Below are 26,954 nucleotides of genomic sequence, written 5' to 3'. Positions count from 1 at the left end.
TTGGCATGGATGAGTGCAACTCTAGCATATGAAATACCGAAACTGTTCCGCCTCTTCACCGGCCGGCGACTGTGAGAATTCTTATCCGCGAAAATCGATGGAGTTGGTGCGCCATGATTTGCGCGAATTCCCCGTTTTCGGATCACGCTTCTCCTGTGGTCACAGTTGTAACCTCTGCATCTGTTATTCGCGGAGGTATCGCTGCAGCGAAATCGAACTTGCAACTCAAAAAAGATCAGAGGTGAAGTTGAACGCCGAATTTAATAAGAAGTTTTCAGAAAACTTTTATTTTACGAATACTATACTTAGGAAATGGGAATATTTAAATTGGAAACTATCCAACTCACTTTAATATATTCGGTGAAATATATAATAAATACTTTCCACGATTCCACCGAATTATTTTTATAAACAGACTCGGACTTCGAATGCGAGGGATTCGGTATCAAAGTTCCTTGAGTCACAATGGGTATTACACTTTGCTATTGGAATATCTACATGTCTTGAAATAGGCTACCTAAGATACTGGTATATGAATACCCACATGTACTATTCTGATATCAGTCGAAATCCGGGTAGGCTAATTAAAAAATCGCAGTACAATTATAAAATTTATTTCTTTGAGTCTATTACTGAATGTTTAACCAATTATTTCCAGGGAATCGGATATTTATGGGAAATTGAATTAATTTTAAATATTTCCAATGAGTTTTTAACACCAATTATTTTTGTCGGGCATTGTGACATTTACAATAATATCTACAGAGTTCGCCTAATGTTTTTCATATGATTGGAGAGAGACATCAAAAGTTTACTTGCTATTTTAATTGAATTCTATTGTAAGGAGTCCGAGGAAACTCGATAATATTTAATATTTAAGATGCGTTTTCACGTGCTATTTTAAATGTCTTTCAAAATGTGAAGTGCGGTAGTCCCTGGTGGCCATCTCGAGTACTACGAGAGCTGCTCCGGCTGCTGGGACGTGTTTACAAACAGCTGACGCCCGATCAACATAAGAAATACTACATGTGAAATGTCAACGATGTTGAAAAAAGTTTCAGGTCTTATATTTGCTTTGTTCTAAAAATCAATGAATTTATTGAAATGTCTGCTCCTCGGCAAAATAAATTTGAAGGATTATGTCGATTATGCACTTCGGTAGAACATAACAACTTGCACATATTTGGCGACGAAGGAGAAGTTCGTCAGTTGGCCAGTAAAATTAGGATTTGTTTACCAATTTTTGTAAGTATTTCTACTGTTTGTTTACTTTGAAGGATTTATCAAATCGTTTCTGTCCCATTCTAATGCTTCCATACCCCAGGAAGTAAAGGCGCCTTCAAACATGAAGGCTTTCGTTGATTGAAAGACCTGTTTCATAGGATGACTCTCATGTTTTTCGTCTAATTTTTACATTTTCATCGATCAATTTTGATAATTTGAAAGTGAATATTTTAGGTTATCTGTTTTTCCTTTCATCTTGCCTCTGCAGTAGTCATTCATTCGACTATATTACAGGTGCATAGAGAAGATAATCTACCCAAAGTAGTATGCCTACCTTGTGTTTCCAAATTGGAAAATTTCTACAACTTTCGGGAGGCTTGCGTAAAAGCTGAAGGTACATTGGAAGCATTTCTTAAAGAAGAACAGAATTTTCCTCACGAGCCGGAGGTATGTTTCATACCAGCTTATAATTTGTGATTTGCTTCTGACCTTAATGGAATTCTGGGTGTGGGGTTCATATAATCTTTAGTATATATGGAATTATTGAAAACCTCAGTGCAGTTGTCTGTTGTTACATTTGTTCAATATGCATGACATTTTAAATTGCCATGTGGGATAGAGAATGACATTTTGTAACATTAATATTATACCATCTGATTCGTAGACTTAAGTCAATATATGTAATAGTAAAAAGTAATTCATTTTATATGTTCTGTATATTCTGTTGGAAAAATTTTTAGAACCCATTGTGAAACAAAATTTTTGGAAATAGATGTGTAGGATGTGGTGCTCTTCGGCATTTTTTTCAGTGCTCTATGTGATAATTATGGCCAGTTATGAAATAAACTTAGCGGGCACTAGCATTGTCAACGTACTTAATAGTGTAGTGGTTGACATTGATAAATCTTAATGTATTACACCATGCTCATTCAAAAAGTTCTGACAAATATTTTTCTTTTAATATCCAGGGAACTTCAATTACCAAGGTTGATTGTGTTAAGTTCACTGGTGTACATATGACTCTCTTTTTTTGGGATACTCATGTTAGCTCTTTAGCAAATAAATTTAGTTCTGTTTGTTACCTCATTTGTACTATCCACGCTGCCATTACCACTGATATCCATCTTACTCTCTTCTATGGCCTGTTTTAATATCATGTTACCTTCAGCATAATTCTCTAAGCATCTTTTCCTTTGACTCTAAAAATATTTAAAATTAAAAATAGAATTATTGGTCTCATTGCTCAAAGCTGGCCTGTGAACTCTGTCAGCCTCTGTTTATTTTCTTTAACATCCTGCCCTTATCGAGAGTGTTGGAATCTCCTAAGCTGCAATAGTACGAAATCAATTACATATGACATGGCCTCTAACCTTAAACACCTATGTCTACATTATGTATGCCACTCTATTTGTCAAAGGTCATATAAAAGGTTTTACTCTTAACTCTGATTTCACTGTTTCTCTACCTTAAGACATCACCAAATAATCAAACATACAAAATATTCATGTAAGTGCCCTATGTGCAGTGAAAAAAGTGGCCATGGGCCATCTAACATGAGTCTCCGTCTCTACTAAAAGCTTCCTCATGTGCTTAAACAAATGGAGTCTATTGTCAAATTTAAAAGTGTATTTATGTAGTTTGAAAATTTTTAAAAGTTAATTGTATTTCTTAGGGAACGAGTTCTTGGGTGACTCTTTTTTAACTTAAAATATTTTCATCTTCCTACGGAATGGCTTTTTTGTTGAATCTAATGTATCATTGTACGAGTATATGTGGTTTTTTTCCTGCATTTACTTGCCTTACCTCTCAGTATTTATGACAGTACATACCATTTTCATTATTTTTTTTATGATCTCTTGGCAAGAAAAAATACTATCATGATTATTACTGTGAGGGTTGTACCAAAAGCAAGGTTCCCAATGAGCTACAATGTTGAGGGAAGGTGATAGGCTAAATCCCACAACTGTGTTGTGCGCAGTGGTTCCTCTGCTCTCGAGTCGGCCAGTCTGCGATTCACTGTGTTGCTCATAAATCGCTTAGCAACCGTCAACAATGAAAATGATGATCCCCATTCCCGCCAAGTGTGAGGATCTAGCAGTAATCCGATTTCTCCATGCAAGGAAGATACCACCCATCGAGATTCATCGACAACTAACTGAAGTTTCTGGTGAAGAGTGCATGTCCATGCAGCACATCCGCAAATGGTGAAGGGCTTTTGCTGAGGGCCGTATGAAAGTTTACCATGAAGAACGGAGTGGAAGACTGCCGGTTTTGGATGCAATTGTCTAGAAGATCAATGGTGAGCTGCTCAAAGATTGGAGGGTCACTGTCCATGAATTTGTTTATTGCATTCTTGAAGCTTCTGACGGCACAATTAAAAGAACTTAATAGAAACGGTGGGTTATTGCAAGATGTGTGCCCGCTGGGTCCCCCGGATGCTGACTGACCGACACAAGGAGCAATGCCTTGACTGTGTTCATAAATTTCTTCAGCAATGTGAGGAGGAGGCAACAAGGAGAAGTTTCTGGAGTCTATCATCACAAAAGATGAAACGTGGGTTCCATTACACCCCCAAGACAAAACACTTAGGTGGCAAACGCTTCAAGAGCGACGACGTAGTCCGAGCAGAGGTCACACGCTTCCTCAGCAGGTTGGCGGGAGACTTCTTCAACTTAGGGATACAAAAGCTGGAGCACCTTCTTCAAAAGTGAGTCGAAAAAATGGAGACTTCGTTAGCAATTAACAAATTTTTCTATTTGTAAAAATATGGGAACCTTACTTTTGGTACAACCTTCGTATTAAATACAATGGCTTTCGTAAAGGCCATTGTATTTAATTCATTGCACAGGTTAGCTCTGAATGTTGAAATTGCATTAATGCAAGCTTGGAATTAGAGCAGGGGCTATTTTGCTTTCTCTCATGTGTTCCAGCAATTCACCGCTTCAAGGGATGTAATTTTGAATCTGCCTTCGCTTGTTCATCAGCTAGAGTGCAATTATGTGCCCCATGTAAAATGGGCCTAAAGGCAATGTTGAAACAATAGCATAGTCAACTGAGGAGAAAAAGTACTCATGTTTTATTTTTTGACTAACCGGTCAAGAAATCCCCAGTAATTTGTGTAGGTAGATATCTTTGAATTTCTATTCGAAGCATCTAAGACATTAAAGAAACATAAACATATTTCAACTCAAAAATCCCTTTTTCAGCAAAGACTACATCTGAACTTAACCAGCTTAGGACCAAATTCCATCACAGAATGATATTTTGGATCCCTTATGTATTATATAAATAAATAACAAAAGAATCTCTGGAAATCACATTTCATGTGCCTACATTACAGTTAAGTCATCAAGCGCATGATACTTGTAGCAGCATATAACTACTACAACTGCCCGACTTCACAGTTCTTCCGGTACCATTTTGAACTTACGTTGCTCACCTACTTGGCTAGCACTAGCTTGGGAGTATAGTCAGAAAAATGATGGCCGCTCAGTAGTGATTGGGTGGTGAGCAGTAGGATCCAGGAGGAAAGCAGTGCTATACTCACCCCCGTATCAGTGAGCTAAGCTCCTCCTGGAAGCTCCCATAATTACACTTGAGACTGACAGGTTAGCAGCACATACTGGGAGCCCTCAGCACAGTTTTCTTTCTTTGAAAATTATTATTTAATTATTGAAAAACTATGATTTTTTACTTACAATAACAAGTTTCTGAGCCCTCTATGTACCTTAGGGTGGTCCTTATTTTTTAAGTTTTCGAATTTATTTTGGGGCGCCACTCAGTTTCGTTCCATTTGGTGAGAAAATAAATCATGAAAATTATTTTTGCAATCGTATACCGGGAAAACGTGCCGCATCGCACTTTAAGTTTTGAAATTTTGGTATTTTTGGGTGTTTTTCGGGCATAACTGAAGATGATGTCACTCTCGGATTATTCTATCGGGCTTTTTTGTCTTCTACAATGACTCACAAGACATTAGCAGAGTATCACTTCAATTTTTTTTTCTTTTTTGCCCTTTGTTTCCCGAGATATCGCACTGATAGTGCCACCCAGTCTGACACTTTGGGTGGCACGCGGGTTGCCTACAATCAGGGGCACCGATACGAAATTTCTCAAAATCGTACATTATTAATCACCGCCCCTCGGACCTCAAAGTAAAAGATTTTGCGAGCATTAAGGCTGAATTTAGATAGAAGCACTTAGATATATGATTTAGGTATGGAGAATAAACCACTGCTACTAAGCCCATTTTCGCAATAAACAGATATAAATATATCATTCAAGGTTATATTGACGAAGTTTAAAGTTTATCTAAAGAATTTTAGTCTTTTACAATGAGTGAGAATGATCAACAAATATTGAGAGTATGCAACCCGCGTGCCACCCAAAGTGTCAGACTGGGTGGCACTATCAGTGCGATATCTCGGGAAACAAAAGGCAAAAATGAAAAAAATTGAGGTGATACTCTGCCAATGTCTAATGAGTCGTTGTAGTGGACAAAAAAAGGGATAGAATAATCCGAGAGTGACATCATCTTCAGTTATGCCCAAAAATTCCAAAATTTCAAAACTTTAAATGCGATGCGGCACGTTTTCCCGGTATCCTATTGCAAAAATAATTTTCATGATTTATTTTCTCACCAAATGGAACAAAACCGGGTGGCACCCCAAAAGAAATTCGAAAACTTTAAAAATAAGGAGCACCCTAATGTACCTATTCCAGAGAATTGGAATAAACGATCATTTTTTACTGTGAAGAATCGCAGGAGCCGATACTTTCCAATAGCCTGAAATGTATGGATTTTTATGTAAAAAATTCATGGAAGTGGAATAGGCACATGTTTGTCAACAATGTCAGCCAATGCATGAATCAATGACACTGAGTTTTGGAACTCCATTTGATGTTAACAGCCCAGCAAATCCATGAATGTGCTATCAATTTCTCTGTAATGTGTCGGCTTCCGAAATGTTTTTTTTTATTATTTTCACTGGACATAGCTCTCTTATTTTTATTCATAGTCATTAAATCTACAACTCATTATGTTATGTAATGAGTTGGTTGTTGATTTTGCGTGAAATTTTGTATTTATGAATCAAACTCTTATAGATATGCCTTGAGGAATGCAACACCACTAAGGCAACTGACCCAGAAGTTATTGTTGAGGATGGAGCTGGTACATCAAAAGAAGATGAGAAGCAAACCAGAGGAAGGAGGAAAAAGAGGAGCATTGAGAAGTTGCCTGCAGAGAGTACGAAGAAGGTGCGGAGAGGGAAAGGGTCAAAGACCAAAGAGAGGGAAAAGTCTCCCTCACCCATTCCCTGTGTTGCTGAGACTGAAACTGTGCCTGAAGTTAATGTAGCGGCTGAAGAGAAGGCTACTATTGCTCTCAATGAGCCTCTGGGGGACCTTCCAATACCACTCAGTCCAGGTACCAATCTGTCACAGATACTCTTGCCGCAGCTTGGGAATCTACATCCTGAAGATTATCTGCTGATTAAGGAGGAGAAGTTCCTTGCTGGGGCCAACTGGGCTGTAGAGAGTCTCTTTCCGTGAGTACATATATGTTAATTTTTAAAAGTTTTTTTTTCAATGTGTGGTTTATAATAGCTTCAAAATTTGGTCCTATTTTTTTATGAAGATGTTTTATTAGCAATTGTTGTGGGATCGTGGTAACATGGTGGGTTGAGTGGTTGGCTCGCAGGTACTAATGCTGATATGAAAATGTTTTGTACCCCACTATTAACTGTTTTGAAGAATAAATAATGCAGCAATTCTCACATCTATTAGGTGAATGGCTTGTTTTTTATACAATTTTAGGCAGGCTCATGCGTGACCACTTTTGGATATGATACAATATAATGTTTGGTTGTATTCAATCTAAATTCATGTTTTTCAACAGTTTCTATTGTTGATTTCATTTGATTTTTCAATTATTCCGTTTTTTATTATTTTATTTTGCAGCCCAAATAGCACCAGTGATACTGGCATTGTTAAGATAGAACCTCCCAATAATGCAGTTACTGAGGACAATGAGTGCTTAGTTTCCAGTGAGAGTGTGATTGACGGAATAAAAACAGAGACTGGGTGTGACATAACCATGATCAAGCAGTCGAGGCAGTTCTTGCCTCCAGTATGGGATATATTTGAAAAGGTTTTGGGAGAATGTCGAAGTGATGGGCAGGGAACAGCCATTGTGACACACAGGAGGTAAGTCCACAAATAAGATTATCTGCATGTAAGTAAAGTGATGACTCATTTGCATTTAGTGCAAGTTTTCTCTGTGACAAAGACATAGTTCGTCAGGATTAACCAAGTGCCTTCTTTATTGCTCTTGATGACGTCCACTAATTATTATTTCATGAGCATTCACAATATTATTTATTCATTTCCTGTTTCTCCAAGCCATCTTGAAAAAGGAACGATAATTATTGGGATTGTGTAATTATTCTGTTACACTCTGTTCTGTGTCATTTTTGTTGGAGAGTAGATATTTCTAACACTTTTTTCAAATTTCTTAGCAAATGCATTCAACTTTGCTGCTCTTCTGACTGTTATTACTCGAAAATCTTAATGATGTTGGTAATCAGTTTGAGAATTTCAATTTTAATTTGAGAAATGCCACCAAATATTTTTCAATATGCTGCTTTTTTTTGTAATACATATGTATGTATTTCATTATGTCAATGGATTTCCTTTTCAATATTCATTTGACTGCTTGTGCACCTTAGTGTCAGTACTTTGTGTATTCATTAATATGAATGAGCTAATTCCACCTCCATCTGTACTAATTATATGTTTACATGCTTCTACATGTATCACACCATTAATCTATTCTGAGAAATGTTTGCACCCTTAGTGTCCTACTCCTCTTCTCTATGTGTCATTCAAAATTAGTACATCTTGCTTATATATATTTATTTAAGTTTTAGGAAAAGAAGCCAATTATTCAAATGAATTTTCATCTAGAATCTTGTATTCTCTTCATCTCTAGGTATATTGTTGGCAAAAGGGCTTTTCCCTGTGCTTTATGTGGAAATTGCTTTATGATAAGTGGGGCAGGGGATACAATGGAAAATGGTCGCAGTGGGGTTAGAACGCACAGTTTAAGTTCTGACCAAGGGAGAGATCCTGTGGAGAGACCGTATGGGTGCGTGAATTGTGGAAAGCGCTACTACCGACGGAGTGATTTGGTTCGCCATGAGAAGACCCACCTTGCATCTAGGCCCTTCCTCTGCAGGTAAATATGCAATGGATATGCAAGTACTCGAGAATTGGAGTTGAGTTGAATATTTTTGGTTTTAGAGCCATCAAGGCCAGTAGGTTCAGAAATCTGCTGACAGGAAGTGCTATTATCAAACTTGTGTGCGAATCGTATGTGTAGGGGATAGATTGATTAATTGCCTTGTCCTGGGAGTTTCAGCGGGCCTAACATTTAGCGGTCAACTACCATAACAGTCGACATGCGTTCCAAATACGTTTTTGGTGGTGGCTGACCGTATTCCAACCCAGTGGTGTAATAGATGTTATTGGAGGGGACTGCTAAATTGCACTTTACTTTCTTCTACTATAGTTACTGCCCCCTATTTTCTTTACTCAAAAGCCGAGAGAATACTTCAAAATTACCGTATATGTCTGAATATAGTCCCCCCTATTTTTCCAAAAATGCCTGTGGTAAAAGTAAAGAGGGGAACTTTATTCGAATGCGTTTGTTTAACTTTTCCCGAAAATGAAGCCTCAAAATTAGGGGGGGGGGGCTATATTCGGAGAAATACGGTACAAACCGAGTCAGTAGGGTAGCATGGCTCTGTAGCTAGCCCCTAGAGTAAGTGGATGAAAACAATATAAGTCGTTTGTTTGTCGTTCGGGATAATCCTCTCTATATGAGTAATCTACTTCATTTTGACAGTGCCAGACCTAAAATACTCTTGGCCCATGTGCTCCTATTAAGGCCATTTTACACGGGGCACTGAATTGCCCAGGTTACAACTGCAAGTATTTCTAAAATGGTGTGGAATTGCACGAATGCAGGAATAAATTTAGAACAGGGGCTATTTTGTCTTCTCACGTCCACGCATTATCGCATGTGTTCTAGCAATTCACCGCTTTATATGACATAATTGTGACTGCGCCTTTGTACATACGTCAGATTGTGCAAGTAAGTGCCCCGTGTAAAACGTCCTTTACATGTAAAGTCAGTACATACCTACATTTGGCCATGTCAAGCTTGTCAGTCTCTCACTCTCAGTACTCCTCATCCCTCATCGGCAAAATCCATCCACAGTATCCAGGCTCACCCGAGGGGCAGCCTCCCCCACTTGTCTAAGCTCTGCATTCTCACCTGCTTATATTGGGAACCCAGTTTACTTCAATGATAACCATTGCACTGATTTTACGACGTTGGAGTCCACACTAGGGCTGTCACCACGGTGCTTTGGCATTAATGATTTGGGAATCACATTGATCTGGCTTAGATTGCACGTTGCAAGTCTATATGAAACATATTCATGAATTAAATCATTGTATGTTGCTAAAATCTTTGAGATTTGGCACTTAGTGAGATGGAATTCTTGCAAAGGAATACTTGCTATTACATAGGCATACTTTTCTATTTCATAAGCAATGACACACTTATTATCAGAATTTGATAATCTTTCGAATGGAATTTAGTCACATGGAAAGAGTAGCGTATTATCATCTCCAAACTGTTGATTGGTTGTATTGCAAGTGTATAAAAGAAATAAACCAATAGATTTTAAGGTTTACAAAATAACTGAAATGTAATTAACTGCGTAATAATAAACATTAGATAAATACGAATGTCATTAAAATTTCTCAATTTTAATAATCATTACAATGAGATACATATTATTGCTGAAACAGGGGAATAAAAAAGATTGTGAGGCATAATAATAAATACTTGAATTTTGTGGAAGTAACAGTGTTTTTCATGATTAATATGGAGCCCTTACACCATGTAAAAGCTTCAAGTTTCGATTTAATTGTGAGGCATGGTTTTTAGACATATTTTCATGACTTTATTTTCTCCTATTTTGCAAATACATATATATATTCGTGAGCCATAAACACTTTGTTCCATAGGAATTTATGTACTCATAGTGAGTGAAAATTTTGTAACCCTTTTACACTTGATATAATCATCTTTAATGATTACAGTTTGTGAAGAAAATAAACCTTATTTAAAGTTTTATTAAGATTTATCAACTCTTTGCTGACAATACCACTTACAGCAGACTCCCGATCATCCGGCTGCGGGTTATCCGTGTTGCAGCTTATCCGTGCATGAGTTTACACTTTTTCGATGTTTTCCGCGATCTTTAAAAAAATAAAAATAATGCAAAAGGACTAGGATATTTGCATTTTTAATGCTAGGCTATACAGGACTTATTGTTTCTATTAGAATTCCCTTCGTAAAATGGAATTATTTTATTTACTTGCTGATAAGGAATGTTTCAAGTCTACTTGGACGTCTGCTCTAGCAGTGCTGACGACTATCAGAAGCGGGAAAAAAAACTCTTGATTAATGATTAAAGATTCTTCAATGTTTAACCAATTGTAATTTAGGAAAATGTTATTAACGATCTTTAATTGTATATTTTATATTGCAAATTCACAAATATTGCCATGGCCTCGCATGCGGTTGAATACGGCCCACGGGAACCGGAGATTTCGTCGCACTCGGGCATGTTTAAGCCGCGACGAGTCAAGGTCAAACTGGAGAGCAAGGGAATAGTAGAAATGAAGGCAGCGAGGGAAGTGGAAGTAGAGATAGCATGAGTCATAGTCAGGCAATCGCCTGCGTAGACAATTTTCCATTAGTCCTGGTTTCCTATAACCGCTGATGCCCGATGGCATGATTGCGTGCCCGTTGCCTTCACGGGAGATCTGTGTCCCTATTTTCCAAGCATCGCATTGCGCGATTGTGCTCAGTGATCACGGATCCACATCCCGCAGCAGTTACATCTCGGACAACTTGTGCGAGAGCCGACTGCATGGCGTGGTGCTTGACAGTGTAGTTTCCGATATCGCACAGTGGTTTTGAAGCATTTGTGGAAACCCTTTTTCTGAATCCGTGATCTTGCAGCCATGGATGCGTGGTTTTCGGAAACCAGGTATCACGCGGAGCGGTAGAAATGCGAGTACAATCACGTTTTCGCCTCTAAAAAGATCGAGGTTGGGAAATGAAAGCTCTTAATGATTCCGGAAAGCAATCTAAAATAACAGACAATGTTCATAAATAATATTTAATCGTTTGATTTATATGAATTTTAAAAATTAAATGATTTTCTGAAAAAAAGTTTGGATTATTCGTGTTTTCCGACTATTCATGCTGCCTCTCCCCATCATTAGCCCGGATAATCGGGAGTATGCTGTATTTCAATTATTGGATGAAAGACATGGATGCATTCTGAATTTCATACTCCGATATTTTTATTGTTTATTCTTTGCATATCAGTTTACAGTTACTACATACATATATTCATATTTAGTTACATATTTATTTTGTTGTTGAATGTATTAGTGTGTCTGACTAAAATGAGTTGAATGGCTTCAGGCATTCTTAATGAGGCATTTGTCTTTCAACAATTATGATGACAAGAACCTCGATTTAAAATTTCACTTGATCTTAGTTATTTCATAATGATTTAAATTATCTTTCTTAGTTTTTATTTGTAGGCAGAGAGTTATCATGGTTTTCCTGACCAAGAATTATAAATTGAATTTGTGTAATAAAACTATGTTTTCACTGTACAAGAGCCTTCAATAATTATATTGCCTACTTTGTGGAAGATAACAATGGGTTTTATGGTTTGTTCCTCTCTCTCATTTTTACTTGTCATTTTCTTTCAAGGCTTTGTGGCAAAGGATTTTGCCGGAAGGAGCATGCACAACGTCACATGAGTCTGCATGTGGGTGAGAAACCATTTCAGTGTGAGGCTTGCATGAAACCATTCACGCGCAAAGAACATCTTTCCAGACATCAGAGATGCCATCATCCAGAAGTATTCATGAAGGCTGAGAATCCATGTAGCCACAAAAATGGTGACAGGGGTCATACAGAGGTATGTTTTTGTGTTGGGTACATTAATTGAGTACATTTCTTCAATGTCGACGATTCCTATGAACATATTCATGAAAATAAATATTGTGGGTAAAATTTTCTTGGGATTCCCACCGGGTTAATGTTTTTTAACGGCCTAAAATGGAGAAAACGGAGAAAATTTTACCCACATTATTTGCCGGGAAAGCATAAAATCATATTTCATAAAATAAATATTGTTTTACTTGATGATTGATCTTACCCAAGATCATTTGAATGATCATGGAGATGAACGTCATTCACTGCAGAAAATGCAAATTTAGTGAATTTTCTGTAATGTTAATGATCATGTGAATTAAGTTATAGCATGTTTTAATATTGCTTGAATGATTGCATGAAACTATTGTGCATTGTTCATCGTGTGAGCAGCCATCACCTTGCAATTTTAAGATCTTATATTACAACCTTGAAGGCACATTAATCCCAGTGATGGCAAATATATTTAGCATGTTTTGAGATAATACAAAGTCATACATATCAACTCTCTAGGTTTGGTTATTCTGTAAAATCTATTTTTATCGTGTATTAATGTCCCCAAATTTACATTCCATCTTATAGAACTCATAAAAAAGTAGATTAAATTGTATAAGTGAAAAATATTATAAAAAATGCTGATGCATTTTGAATCATTAATATTCCTTGCGTTGATCATCCTAGGAGACATACTCCTCATGTACATTCTGATTGTCAATGTGTAGAAATTCATCTAATATGTCATTTTAGGTATAAGGTGATTTCATTTCCTCATTTTTGATAGTACACCTTGGCTAATGGTCTTCATTGTCAGCTGTGACTTTTTGAATCTCTTTTTTATGCCTTGTTTCCTTTCACTTTCTGCAATGCTTTTATACCAAATGTGTATTTTTGCAATATTTCAAATAATCAAGCATGTATAGCTATGCGTTTGTTCTGCAAATCTTTGCCACTCAGTTATTCTATTGTTTGCACCCATAGTCTTTGAATGATTTATTCAGCGAGACATCTAAATGTTGTAGCATTGAAATTATTTCTCAAGTATAGCATAAATCTTTGGTTTACTTCTTGGTAAGTGATTGTACCGTGCTACAGTGGTTCACCAGGCACCCGGCTTGCAAGGTGAAGGTCCCAGCACTGCATTCATAGAAGAATGCAGATGAAGATGTTCCAAAGTAGATTCAATTGACTCTTGCTAAATTTTAATGAGAATTTTCTTGTTATTGAGCAGAAATTCAACCATTTGTATTAAAATTTGCATGAAACGTCATGAAAAAAATGTTAAATCGAACAAAAGAATCTTGTGTGGAAATTTTTTTACTACCATGAATGTGGAAAAACGCAGAATGCAGAAATGCTAAATAAGGATAATTTTACATTGTTCTAATGTGGAATGGATCAGGACCCCAAATAATAAATCCTAAATGCAGAAAAACATAAAATGTAGAGATGTGCGAATAGTATCCGTGAATACTCGAATACTAGAAAGTATTCGATATTCGAGGTCTCGAATAGTTATGCGAAAAGTACCGCCTCGAATACTTTGAATTTCGCGTCATACACTGTCGCACGCACGTCGTCGGTAGTTGACTCGGAAAAATGTAGTGCATGCAGCTCCGTATTAGGCAAGTTGAGGAACTACATCAAATGCGCGGGTAAGAGCAGTGAAAACAGTTCTACGTGGGGAACCTAAATTGATCCGGGTGAAAAAATCCGGAAATCCCCGGTTTCCCCCACCAGGTAAACCTCAGTGCCGTGGGATAGTAACTACGTAGCACAATTCCCAAAATCCGCTTCCCCCTCCATCCATCAACCCTCGGCCCCTCCTCTGACGCTTTCCTCCTCTTCGAAATCAAACAAAAGCCCCCAGCTCGCGCATGTTTCGTATAAATGAGACGAAGTGTTTATCATGTGTCATTTATGGCTAATAAGGACAGGCACTTAGTTTGAATCTTTTTCAGGAGATGAAACAACCATAGGGAGAAACTCAGTGCCGTGGGATAGTGGCATTGGCGCATTTCCCACGATCTGCTATCCCCCTCCGTTCAGCATTCGCCTCACCCACCCTGACGCTTTCCTCTTCTCCGAAATCAAACAAAAAGGTCCTCCCTCGCGCAGGGATCGCATTACGAAGACCTTAGCTTCGAAAAAAATATCAAGTTAAACGAGAACTATAAAGACGTGTCTCACGCCCCCCTTTTCTAACCCACTGACCTTTTTCTGCGTACCTGCTTCGAAGTTCCCCATTTCTGGAGGTCAAATGCTGCATGAGTACCGTGGAATAGTTACATTAGATGATCCAAGATCCGCTATCCCCCTCCATTCAGCACTAGCCCCCCCCTATGAGGCTTTCCTCTTCTTCGAAATAAAAAAAAAGGTCCCAGCTCGCGCAGGGATCATAATACGAAGACCTTAGCTTCGAAAAAATATCAAGTTACACGAGAACAAAAGAAATGTGTTTCGCGCCCCCCCCCCCCCCTTTTCTCACCCACTGACCTTTTTCAGCTTACCTGCTTCTAAGTTTCCAGTTTCTGGAGGTCAACTGCTGCATGAATCACCTATTAGCCCTAAAGGTGTCTAACAATAACTTTCGGCAATTGATATTACACCTTTGTTGGATTGAAATATTAGTAATGTGCGCGTAATTTAAAAAAGAACAAGACCAAACGTGACGCATTTCTGACTTTATTTAAGCATTTTGCACGAGGAAATAAATGTCAAAATAGGACGGAGACTTGGCATTCTGGCAAGACTCGATATGAGCAGCAGAGCTTCTGGGAAGTTGATGCCGTATTTTTTTCTGAAAACATATATCAAGTTACAATTTATGAGTGGTGCTATATGAAAATTTATATAAATTTTTATTGTTACAGTCCCAGACGAAGGGATATTTTCTCAGGATATTTGGTTTCTCCCTGATAGCAATTCCAATTCATCTTCTTATCTCGTGAGAACTCCCAAAGATGGACTGAAAATAATTGAAGAAAATCCGGTGGAGATAAGAGCTTGTATTTTGCAAAATGCCTCAGATTGTCAGCTAGCACTTGGCAGCAGGAGTGGGCATAAAGCGATGTCAGTTGAATTAATTATATGCCCAATTGTTTCTATAAAATTAAAATATTCCATTAATCAGCTAAATTCCTGTTCGAATCCTTCAAAGGAAATCAAAATTACTCCCCAAAATCTTGTGTTGCCTGCTGCATGGGCAACCAAGTCAAACATTCCAGCATTCATCGTTTAGTATTCGAGGTATTCGAATATTCGAGCAATGATTTAATATTCGAATTCGATATTCGAATTCGAGAAATCTGCTATTCGACCCATCTCTAGCAAATAGTATCCGCGAATACTCGAATACCTCGAATACTAGAAAATACTTGATATTCGAGGTCTTGAATAATTATGCGAAAAATATGCTCTCAAACACCTCGAATACTTTGAATTTCACGCCATACACTGTTGCACGCACGCTGTTGGTAGTTGACTCGGAAAAATGTAAATAACTCAAGTCCTTTATTGCATGCAGTGCTGTTAGAGGCAAGTTGACGAAGTACATCAAATTTGCTGATTAGAGTGGTGAAAAGAGTTTGACGTGGGGAACCGAAAATGATCTGGTGAAAAAATCTGAAAATCCCTGGTTTCCCCCACCAGGAGAACCTCAGTGCCTTGGGATAGTAACTACGTACCACAATTCCCAAAAATCCTTTACCCCCTCCATCCATCAGCCCTCAGCCTCTCCACTGATGCTTTTCTCTTCTCCGAAATCAAAAAACGTAAGGCCCCAGCTCGCACAGGCCTCCTATTAGGAAGACCATAAATGAAGAGCTTCAAAAGAAAATATCAAGTTACAGGAGATTAATAGAATCGTGTTTCACCCTTCCCTCTTTCTCCCCCACTGACCTTTTTCTGCCTACCTGCTTCAAAGTTCCCCATTTCTGGAGGTCAGCTGCTGCATGAGTCATCTATTAGCCCAAAAGGTGTCTAACAATGACTTTCGGCAATTAATATAACACCTTTATTGGATTGAAATATTAGTAATGTGTGCGTAATTTAAAAAAGAATAAGACCAAACGCGACATATTTCTGACTTTATTTAAGCATTTTATGCAAGGAAATAAATGTCAAAATGCAATGGAGACTCAGCATTCTGGCAAAACTCGATATCCTCGCAGCTGAGCTTCTTGGAAGTTGATGCAGTGTTTTTTTCCGAAAACATATATGTATCAAGTTACAATTTTAAGTATACCGGGACTAGCCACGGTGATAACTTTTACGGGAGTCACCCGCAATGCACAATCGTGCGAAAGATACACAGAGAAAAAATCTTTCGCCTTGACCGGGATCAGGCGAATGATTTTTTCTCTGTGGATCTTTCGCACAAGTTACAATTTATGAGTTTTGCTTTAAATCTCTATTGTCACAGTCACAGATGAAGGGATATTTTCTCAGGATATTTGGTTTCTCCCTGCAAGCAATTCGAATTCATCTGCTATCTCGTGAGAACTTCCAAAGATGGCCTGAAAATAATTGAAGAAAATCCGGTGGAGAAGCACGTGCATTTTGCAAAAAGCCTCAGATTGGCCGCTAGCACTTGACGGTAGGAGTGGGGGTAAAGCAAGCTACCTGTTGAAAATAAGAAGAGTATCAGATGGGCTTGCTGCTGAAATGGCGTTTGGTAGATAAGAATGTAAAAATCAGACAGAAATCCATTGTAGCAGTGTAAATGCCAAGACGGCATACAATCATTTTTTTCGCGAGGTGGTGTGTCCCCTTAGAATATTTGAAAGAGATGTTAATTGAATCAACTGTATGCCCAATTGTTTCCATAAAATTAAAATATTCCATTAATCAGCTAAATTCCTGTTTGAATCCTTTAAAGGAAATCAAAATTACTCTCCAAAATCTTGTGTTTCCTGCTGCATAGGCAACCTAGTCAAACACATCCGCATTCATCGTTGAGTATTCGAGGTATTCAAATATTTGAGCAATGATTTAATATTTGAATTCGATATTCGAGTTCTAGAAATCTGCTATTCGACCCATCTCTAATGAAATGCAAAGATTTTAAAGCCGGATCCAACTGTATATCCTTTTTTTGTGAAAAGTGATTTGTATATTGTTTGAATTTATTGTTCCATCATAGTAAAAATTTCTTTATTAGTATTAATGCTATAAATATTTTCTTTTACATGCAAAAATACCAAAATTGATACAAGATGTATTACATGATAGAATATATGTAAACAAACCAAAATAGCATGCAAGATGTATACATAGATAGTATAAAGGTTTATTTGTCTCGTTAGTGGTCTGCACAAAGTTTTTTTTTTTTTAGAAACACCCATCATCCATTTAATAATTTTTTGCAATGAGAAAATTTTATGAAGTAGTTAGGATATAGGGGGATTCCCAATGGACATTTCCTTGTAAAACACTCCCATCCACTTTTTAGTATTTCAATAACTCACTGCTCTGGGTACTTATGAGTTAATTCCATCTCAAAAATTTCTTTTTACACAGGTGGAAAGTGATGGCAATGGATTGGTGGATGTAGGTGCTTCTGGTACTGAAACTCAATCAAATGGAGCTCAAAATCAATCTCAGGCAGTAGCACAGGAAACAGCCTTGACAGAGGCCATGCAAATCTCACCCAGAAAGCCTTTTGAGTGTGAAATTTGTGTCCGAGCCTTCTCGAGAAGGGAACATTTGGTACGACACCGCCGTAGTCATTTCAGGGAGCAGATGAAGGCTGCCTCACTGACACTGTCCTCATCAAGGCAGGTGGTCCGTATTGAAGATGATCTTGAAGCATCCATGCCCACCTCTGTGGTTGACACTGTCATTGAAGGATTGGATGATCATGAGAACGTCAGCTTCTCTTGCCCATATTGCACTCTGGGCTTCTCCTGTCAGGAACAGTTGGATAGGCACAGAAGCAGAATGCATCCTTTGGCGGAGGCTGTGTCGGCCATGATCCCACAAAGTGACGATGGTTTAGTTGACTCCTACGGTGATCCAGGTTCGCCAACAAATGAGACGAGGTCGCCATCTCCACCACATCTTGTCTCCGAAAGTGTACTGAGGAAGGAAGCATACTCTTGCATCCTATGCCCACAGACATTTTCGAGAAAGGAGAACCTCGAGAGACATTTAAAAAGTGTGCATGCTGGTTTGAAGCCATTTGGGTGCAATTTTTGTGGTAAAAGGTACGTTTTTAATAATACTTTTGATCAGAGTACTGCCCATAACTAAGAACTTTTTACATTCGTTCAATTGTATTAGGCTCAACTATGTGGAAATTAATACACGAAAATGAAAAGGAGACTTCGTTGATTTCCACAGATTTATTTCGTCCGTACGACATGTTTCGAACCATAGAGGTCATTATCAAGTACCTCTACGGTTTGAAACATATCGTGCAGATGAAATAAATCTGAGGAAATCAATGAAGTCTCCTTTTCATTTTCGTAACTTTTTACATATTCACTTGCTTAGGTACAATTTATCACCAAGGTTTAGGGTTGCTATGAAAAATTACTTAGCTCAGCCAGGATTCAAATCAGGATCTCCTGATTGCCAGTCAGGTTTGGTAGCCAGACTTCATCTAGCCAGCTTCTTCCCTAGGGAATCTTAGACCATGGGTTACCAAACTAAGTGTTGACATCTCAAGTCCACATTGTGGCACAGGAGACAGAATTCGTAATTACTATGCTGCTGTTGGAGAGTAATGCCTACTTCGCTATTCTGTGTCAGACATTTTTCAAAACACTGCATATAACAAGTAACTTTCTATGTTGTCACCCACACAGGTGCAAATTCATACTAAGGATGAAATCCTTTGAAAAATATGATTTCATGTCGAATTTTATGCTGGGTGTAAAAATGCTTATGCTTTTGCTGCTAATAGGTGTGAGATTTTGTGCTGACCTATACACTCAGTGTCTTGTCCATTGCTTTGATGAAATGAAATTCGAAAATATATAATAATAATAATAATAATAATAATAATAATAATGGAATTCAAAACTTCTGGTATAAACAGTTTACGTCTCTACATGGAGCCATAGCCAAATTTTTTAATGATATTATTAATAACCCAACAATCCTCCCTGATTTCTTCACAACAGGGGTAACATACATGAAGCCCAAAACAATGAATACGGAAGATCCAACACAATATCGACCCATAACATGTCTACCTACTATATACAAAATACTCACGTCTTGTATTACAAATAAAATATATAGCCATATTGACCAGAATAATATACTTGCAGAAGAGCAAAAAGGATGCCGAAAGTTCCATATGGGATGCAAGGAGCAATTGACAATTGATTCTGTAGTATTACAACAATCACGCAAAAATAACAGAAACCTTCATGTTGCTTATATTGACTACCGTAAGGCATTTGACAGTGTCCCACATAATTGGCTCTTAAAAGTTCTGACTACATACAAAATCCACGGCACCATCATTAAGTTTTTAGAAGCAACTATGGCAAAGTGGAAAACAGCCCTAATGGTCAATATATCGGGTAAAGGCTTTATAACACCAACCATTGATATACAACGGGGTTTATTCCAAGGAGACTCATTGAGTCCACTTTGGTTTTGCCTGGCGTTGAACCCATTATCAAATGCCCTCAATAGCACTAAATATGGATACAAAATAAAAAATAGTACAAACACCAGTTTTACTTTGTCTCACCTTCTATATATGGACGATATTAAAATCTATGCCTCAAATGAAATACAGCTCAAGTACCTTTTGGATGTCACAAGTAGGTTCTCCGCGGATATAAAAATGCAATTCGGATTGGATAAATGCAGATTGCTTCACATAGAAAAAGGGAAAATCAAGCATGGTAACCTCAATGTTACAGATGACGAGTCAATAATATCTATGGAAGCAAATGAGAACTACAAATACCTTGGATTCCTGCAAGCAAAATCAATACAACATAAACAGATCAAGAAGGAATTAACAACTGAATTCCATAAAAGACTAACATCCATCCTTAAAACAGAATTAAATGCACGAAATGTAATCAAAGCCATCAATACGTTTGCGGTACCTGTGTTGACATATACATTTGGAGTGATTGACTGGACCAAAACCGAAATAGCAGGCATAGAAAGATCAATACGTACAACATTCACAAAATTTAATTTACATCACCCAAAGGCTGCAATAGAAAGGCTAACGCTACCCCGCTATATGGGAGGTAGAGGGTTAATAGATTTACAACAGCTCCTCAAAAACCAAATTCATGGACTAAAACATTTCTTCTACGATAAATCAAACAGTTCGAAGCTTCACAAATCAATAGTATATGCCGACAACAAATTAACACCATTAAATCTAAAAAATGGCACGACCGATGAAGCAACCAACACAGGAGCTGTTCTATTAAATAGAAAGGTAGAAGTATGGGCCCAGAAGGAATTACATGGACGACACATCAATGACCTCAATCAACCATATGTTGATAAAATCTCATCAAACAAATGGTTGTCATTGGGTGAACTTTATGGAGAAACCGAAGGGTTCATGCTTGCAATACAAGACCAGGTCATCCGCACTAAAAATTATGCAAAGTACATCCTTGGTGATAAAAGCATAACAGATGACAAATGTAGAAGGTGTTTTCAAGTACCTGAAACAATCCAGCACATTATATCTGGCTGTAAGATGCTAGCTAATACAGAATATTTAAGTAGACATAATCAAGTTGCAAAAATTATCCACCAAAAACTGGCCTACCAACACAAGTTAATAGATACTAAGACCCCATATTATGTGTACCACCCTGAAACAGTGCTTGAAAACGGCGAATTTAAAATCTATTACGATCTGCCTATTCAAACAGATAAAACTATAGTTAATAATAGACCAGATATAGTGTTGATTGACAAGAAATATAGAACTTGCTACATAGTTGATATTGCCGTGCCACTGTCGCATAACATCGAAAAGACAATTACAGGAAAAATTAACAAGTACCAAGATCTGGCAATAGAAATAAAAAGAATATGGAATATGGAACAGGTTTATATAGCTCCAATTGTCATCTCAGCTACCGGTATCATCCCAAAACACATACAAAATAGTTTCAAAATACTCAACCTCCATCCAAATACTTACATCAAACTGCAAAAGGCTGTAATAATTTCAACCTGTCATATCACGAGAAAATTTCTCAACGCAATTCAATAGTGAAGAGTTACCTTGGTGAAAACCCGTGCTCTTAACACTAAAGCTACTCAGTGAAAACTGAAGAAAATTTAAGAAAAAATAATAATAATAATTTTTTATTCACCGAACTGGCAATATACATTGCATGGTTTCGTCACAAAATCACTATGATACAAATTACATAAATACAATAATACAAATTACATAGAATCATTTAAATAATCGCTAATATCATATTAGGCTTTACCTGCTAAAAATTTACATAATTTAACTTTAAATAGGGAAGAGGGACAGTTTTTCAATTCAGATGGAAGTTTATTAAAAATGATGGATGGAGTGTGATGAGGCCCCTTGAGAGCTAGAGATAGATGGTGACTTTTGAGGTGAACGTCACATTTTGAGCGAGTGTGGTAGTCATGCCATTCATGATTCCTTGGAAAATGCTCAGGATGCATTTTAACAAAAGTGGCACAATTCAAGATAAAAATGGAGGGAAGTGTTAATATTTTTTGGTCCAAAAAGATCGGTTTACCAGGAGTCCTCTTAGGCACTTGAACCATAGCTTTCAATGCTTGCTTCTGTAGAGAAAATAATTTTTTTGCATGGTGTGAAATTCCCCAGAACATAATACCATAAGATATATGAGCATGAACATTAGCATGGTAGATAAGTTTGAGGGTAGAAAGAGATAGAAATGGGGCCAGCCTTCTAAGCATAAAAATACCAGTGCTAACTCGATTCATGATGGCTTCAATGTGTGGTGTCCATTTAAGGTCGTCTGAAACCAGAAGACCTAAAAATTTAACACAGTTACTTTGGGTAATGGGCTCATTCATCAGATTAAGTTGGTGATTAATTATAGGTGTGACACTCTTGGGGTGGAAATCCAAGAAAACAGTTTTGTTAATGTTAATTGATAAATGGTTGGTATTGCACCACTCAGCCATCCTGGAAATTGAAGTATTGACAGAATTTACCAGATCAGAAATATTTCTAGAATGTGACAGACATGAAGTATCATCAGCATATAACACAACATCCTGTTGAGGAAACAGGTTTGGTAGGTCATTAACAAAAATAATAAACAGGAGGGGGCCAAGTATGGAACCTTGGGGGACCCCAGTGTTAATATGTAAAGGAGAAGAGAATGAGATATCATTACTATCCTGTGACCGGCACGTATATTTCACAATTTGTTTTCTACCAGTTAAATATGATCTTATCCAGTCCAAGGTTTTTCCTCTCATTCCAATGTTGGCCAGCTTAAGTAAGAGAATATCATGATTGACTCTATCAAAAGCTTTTGACAAGTCATAAAACACTCCAAGTGAATGTAAATTTTTGTCTCGGGCATTATAGATGGAATTTAACAATTGATATGCGGCAGTAATTGTCGATCTTGCTTTTCTGAAGCCATGCTGTGAATCATGTAAGATATCTTTTGATTCAAGATAAATGTGATAGCATGTATGTAGAATTAAAGACAAAGCCAATGTCAATATAGTCAAGTCATTGCTAATGAATGAAATTTAAGAGTTTTACTATCTTGGGAATGTAAAGTCAAAGGATACATTAGAATGTAATTTCACATATTTAGCCTTGGAGAAGAAGGCTTATGAAAATATAAAAGATGTTCTTGTGAAAATAAGGAAATCAGTTGCCTAGCTATTTGTGTTCCTCTTTATGACAAGGATGTGAAAGTTGAACAGGGAAAGAATGAGATTGTTGAAATCAGATATCAGTCATTGATTTGATAAACAAAGAACTTTCAGATTATTACGGTGATGGATAAATATTTGACAGTTTTTAATTTGGTAATGCAAATATTGAGTTAGTATAAGAAATTTGAAGAGTTAAATGCATCCAGGATGGCTTTCACCTATACCCTTAGAGCAGGGGTCTCCAAAATATGGCCCGTGGAGGGCTTTCATCCGGCCCGCTCACTCGTTTCAAGTAGCGCGAGATTCTCACTGGTTTAACTCTGTGAGACGCCGCCAGGAGCATTGCAGCGCTGTGCTGCATGTCAAAGTCACCTTCAAATGTTCGTAAATAAGAAATATGCCACCAGATACTTCAATAGACGTTGGTATCGAATATGTAACTCAGTCATCGGCAAATTAGCTATCCGGCCCACGGGGTGATTCGGAACTTGGAATGTGGCCTTCGTGGCCTAGTAAATTGGAAACCCCTGGCTTAGAGTTTAGCTGGCATCTAGCTTAATCAAAATGACTGCTAAGCTAGCACAGACCACAAAACCTCTCCTTTGTATGCATATATCCTCAAAGTGGGGCAATTTTTGCACCTCCTTTCAAAAGGAGGCTCTCAGTATGCAGTGTGAAGGTCGAGAGGAGGTGCAAGGGAGGTTTGGCCACGCATAGAGAGTTCGTTCTGCCTGTAAGGATTGTAGGTGCTTCCATCTGTTGACCAAAATGAGTATCAAGTTGCTGGAAGTTGCAACTCAAACTCCATCAGCTATATGACAAGTTTAAATCCTCATTTTATGATTTTTTTAAACATTCAAATTTAAGCCACATTTCTCTCCGATTCTATGGTCCAAAAATCAGAAAAAAGTGGATAAATACAGTAGTTTTTTGGGTTATTTTTGTGCTACATAGCTAGCATACTAGCATAGACTAGCCATTTTAACTACAGCAATCGACTGAGTTAATTTTATTACTGGAAAGTTGATCATATGGAGCCACTTTTATATATGTACTCATGAATTTTACCACTTCCCTCCCTCCAATATGCATAATTAAGTGTGAGTTCTATTTTATTGCTGCACTAAATGTATGTGATTTTGCCAATTTGTGTCTTATAACAACTTATTTTGTATACTATCCTCAGGTTTGGACGAGCAGAGCAATGTCGGAAACACGAAAGCCGGCATCAGCAAAACCAAGCAAAAGATGCTGTGGTTATGGTGGGAAGTTCTTCAAGGATTGCCTCAGTGTTAGATGATGGTAGCCAATCTTCGGCCAACCCAACGAGGAAGGCATCAAGTAAAAGGTCAAAGGGTAACTCCACTTATGAGCCGACTGATATTCAAATACAAAATGGGTCAGAAAATGTTTCATCGACTGTTTTTGGTGGAGTCAATGATAATGTGAATGGTGAAGATATTGGAACTGGTAAATCAAAGCATTCAAAAGGCAAAGGTTCTAAAAAGAATGATGCAAGTGGTGAGAGCAGCCATAAAAGCTCCAAGGGATCCAAAAGAAACAAAGTATACACTTGCCAACAATGTGGCATGGAATTTGAAAGGAAGAAACACTTGTCAAAGCATAGTTGCAGTCATGCTTGAAAACGATGTGAATAAGAGGCTATAGTACAATATGCTGGAAGTGTTCCAACACTTTCTGTCTAAAGTTCACAGTTTTTGTGACTAATAAAAAGTTATTGATTATTTCCAGAGTTTCTTAAACAGAATGCATTTCTTGTGCGCATTAGTTTTTATGTGTTGTGAATCTATTATTTTCTGGTGCTCACAAAATATTATTGTTTCTCAGTTGAATAGTTTAAGAGAGTGTAGTATACCTTTTTTGAAAGATTTACATGATGGCATGTTTTTTTGTCGTGAAAAAGACTGTTGCCCACTCATGAAATTTTACACATTTTTTGTTTTTTCGGTGGAAACTTTTTATCTGTTATGCATTTGTTAAAGAAAGGCTGCCAAGTTAGCATGCTGAGTTTATGGCATACATTTTATATATACAGATTGTTGTGAAGCAAAAGTTTTTTAAGGTTGGAGTTGTTTTTGATGAAGTACTTAATTAGATAAGTACTTATATCTCTTCGAAATTAATGAATCTTTGAATGTATTTGAAGTGAGCAGTTAAGTTTCCCCTATTGAAGCCTCGTGGTGTTACCCAAATGAGTAAATAGAGTAAGTGTTGAATAGTGATTGATGGTTTCCCTTTTATCAGTCACTTAAGTCATTAAAATTATATTAATTTGAATTTAGCTATAAACATTGCTTGAGAGAACTTTTAATGTTAGTATTTAAAGGATCTTTGCATGGAATTCACTGAACTTTTTGGGAGCAATGAAAGCATTCTATATTCAAATTTATTGATTTTATTGTAGTATTTCTTGGCACATAAATAATTTACTAGCAGTTTTTTATTTCATTTATTGCTGACTTAATTACTTAAATCATTTTTGATCTTCTAAATGCTTCTGCCTGTTTTCCTTATTTAAGTTATGTTGACATAGTGAGCTGTGAACATTACATAATTACTTATGTGTATCCCAACACGTAAAGTTGTTTTAAAATGTGATTATTATTCTTCACTGTATTTGTGATTACTTATGTACTAACTATTTCCTTTTCCTCATAGGAAATTGTAAAACTTTGGTGTGGCCAGCCTATGTATACACAAATGGCATATGCTTAAAAATATGTGTACAATCAGTATAGATACACTACCATTTATGATGTTTTTGTTACATGCATGCTTTTACATCAGAATTTTATATATACATAATTGTCACCAAAGGAAGGTAGACAAAAATTAGGAATATTCTCTTATCTGTGTGGAATTGAGGATGTTTTTGTTATGCAATATTGAGTTCCTAATCAAATAATTTACTCTCAAAAAGCTTCTTTGACTTCCTTTGATTGTATGGAAATATATTTTATGCTCTACCTTTGCTAAGCAAATAGTGTTTTTGTGATTTTACTGTTGAAATATGGCACAGAAAGATATTTTTTACTTTATTTACTGTTGAGCATCCTTTGATAAAATTATCTTTTATATTTAATGCAAAGCATATAATTTTTATGGAAAATTTGTGAATTTGATGCTAAGTTTTAAAGAACTTGTAATTGGTTGCTTGTCAGTTGCATTTTTTTTCCATTCTGGCTAAACTGTTCCTATAATTAGAGTTGTTCCTTTTATAAACATGTATCCATTCCATTCTAGGTGTATAGTGTTGTTTGAAATAATAAAAAATTTTAGATGTGTATTCGTGTTCATTTCTTAATTCAACTTGAGCATTTTTGTATTGAGAAAGCTGGGACCTTGACTTATTTGATACACATTTTTGGTAATCTTTCACTGCGAAATGTCAATGAAAACAACACGTATCTTCCCAAATTTTATATTTACTAAACACCTGCCTCAACTAGTCTAAACTGCTTTTACGGAGCTCACTCTTGGGCTCTGTGTACAGGGTCAATTCAATAAGTATCGGGACTGGTTCCAAAAATCAAACTTTATTGCATTTATCATAATAATTACTTTACAATCTTCAAAATACATTCCTCCTGCATCAATACACTTAGTTCGTTGCATCTGCCAATCGTCATAAGCCCAATGGAAGTCGGTTTCCGAAATATTGTCCGGAGCCTTATTTGTCACTTCTCTAACCGAGTCGAACCAATATCCTTTAGAGTTCCCTTTTTATTCATGGAAACAAGGAAAAGTCCGGTGGAGCCAC

The 26,954-nt window shown here is 37.1% G+C and overlaps 1 protein-coding gene across 1 annotated transcript; it reads left to right on the top strand.

The window, feature by feature from the left end:
- The first annotated feature begins 970 nt into the window (after window positions 1–970).
- Window positions 971–26,480, top strand: LOC124166760 (zinc finger protein 568-like). The gene is made up of 8 exons (XM_046544434.1): window positions 971–1,245; window positions 1,519–1,671; window positions 6,331–6,773; window positions 7,186–7,431; window positions 8,216–8,461; window positions 12,095–12,305; window positions 17,837–18,522; window positions 24,360–26,480. The coding sequence occupies exons 1-8, from the start codon at window positions 1,105–1,107 to the stop codon at window positions 24,814–24,816; spliced, it is 2,583 nt and encodes an 860-aa protein (XP_046400390.1). The 5' UTR covers window positions 971–1,104; the 3' UTR covers window positions 24,817–26,480.
- Window positions 26,481–26,954: the final 474 nt, after the last annotated feature.

Source organism: Ischnura elegans, chromosome 10 (genome assembly GCF_921293095.1).
Source record: "Ischnura elegans chromosome 10, ioIscEleg1.1, whole genome shotgun sequence".
Taxonomy (NCBI): Eukaryota; Metazoa; Arthropoda; class Insecta; order Odonata; family Coenagrionidae; genus Ischnura; species Ischnura elegans.
This window is presented reverse-complemented; position numbering and strand designations above follow the sequence as displayed.

Bases quoted from the DNA above. Each gene is read 5' to 3' on its own strand.
- LOC124166760 (XM_046544434.1), top strand. From the start codon at position 1,105: ATGTCTGCTCCTCGGCAAAATAAATTTGAAGGATTATGTCGATTATGC. The intron at 1,246-1,518 runs GTAAGTATTTCT...ACTATATTACAG, and splicing joins GGATTTGTTTACCAATTTTT to GTGCATAGAGAAGATAATCT. The intron at 7,432-8,215 runs GTAAGTCCACAA...CTTCATCTCTAG, and splicing joins GCCATTGTGACACACAGGAG to GTATATTGTTGGCAAAAGGG.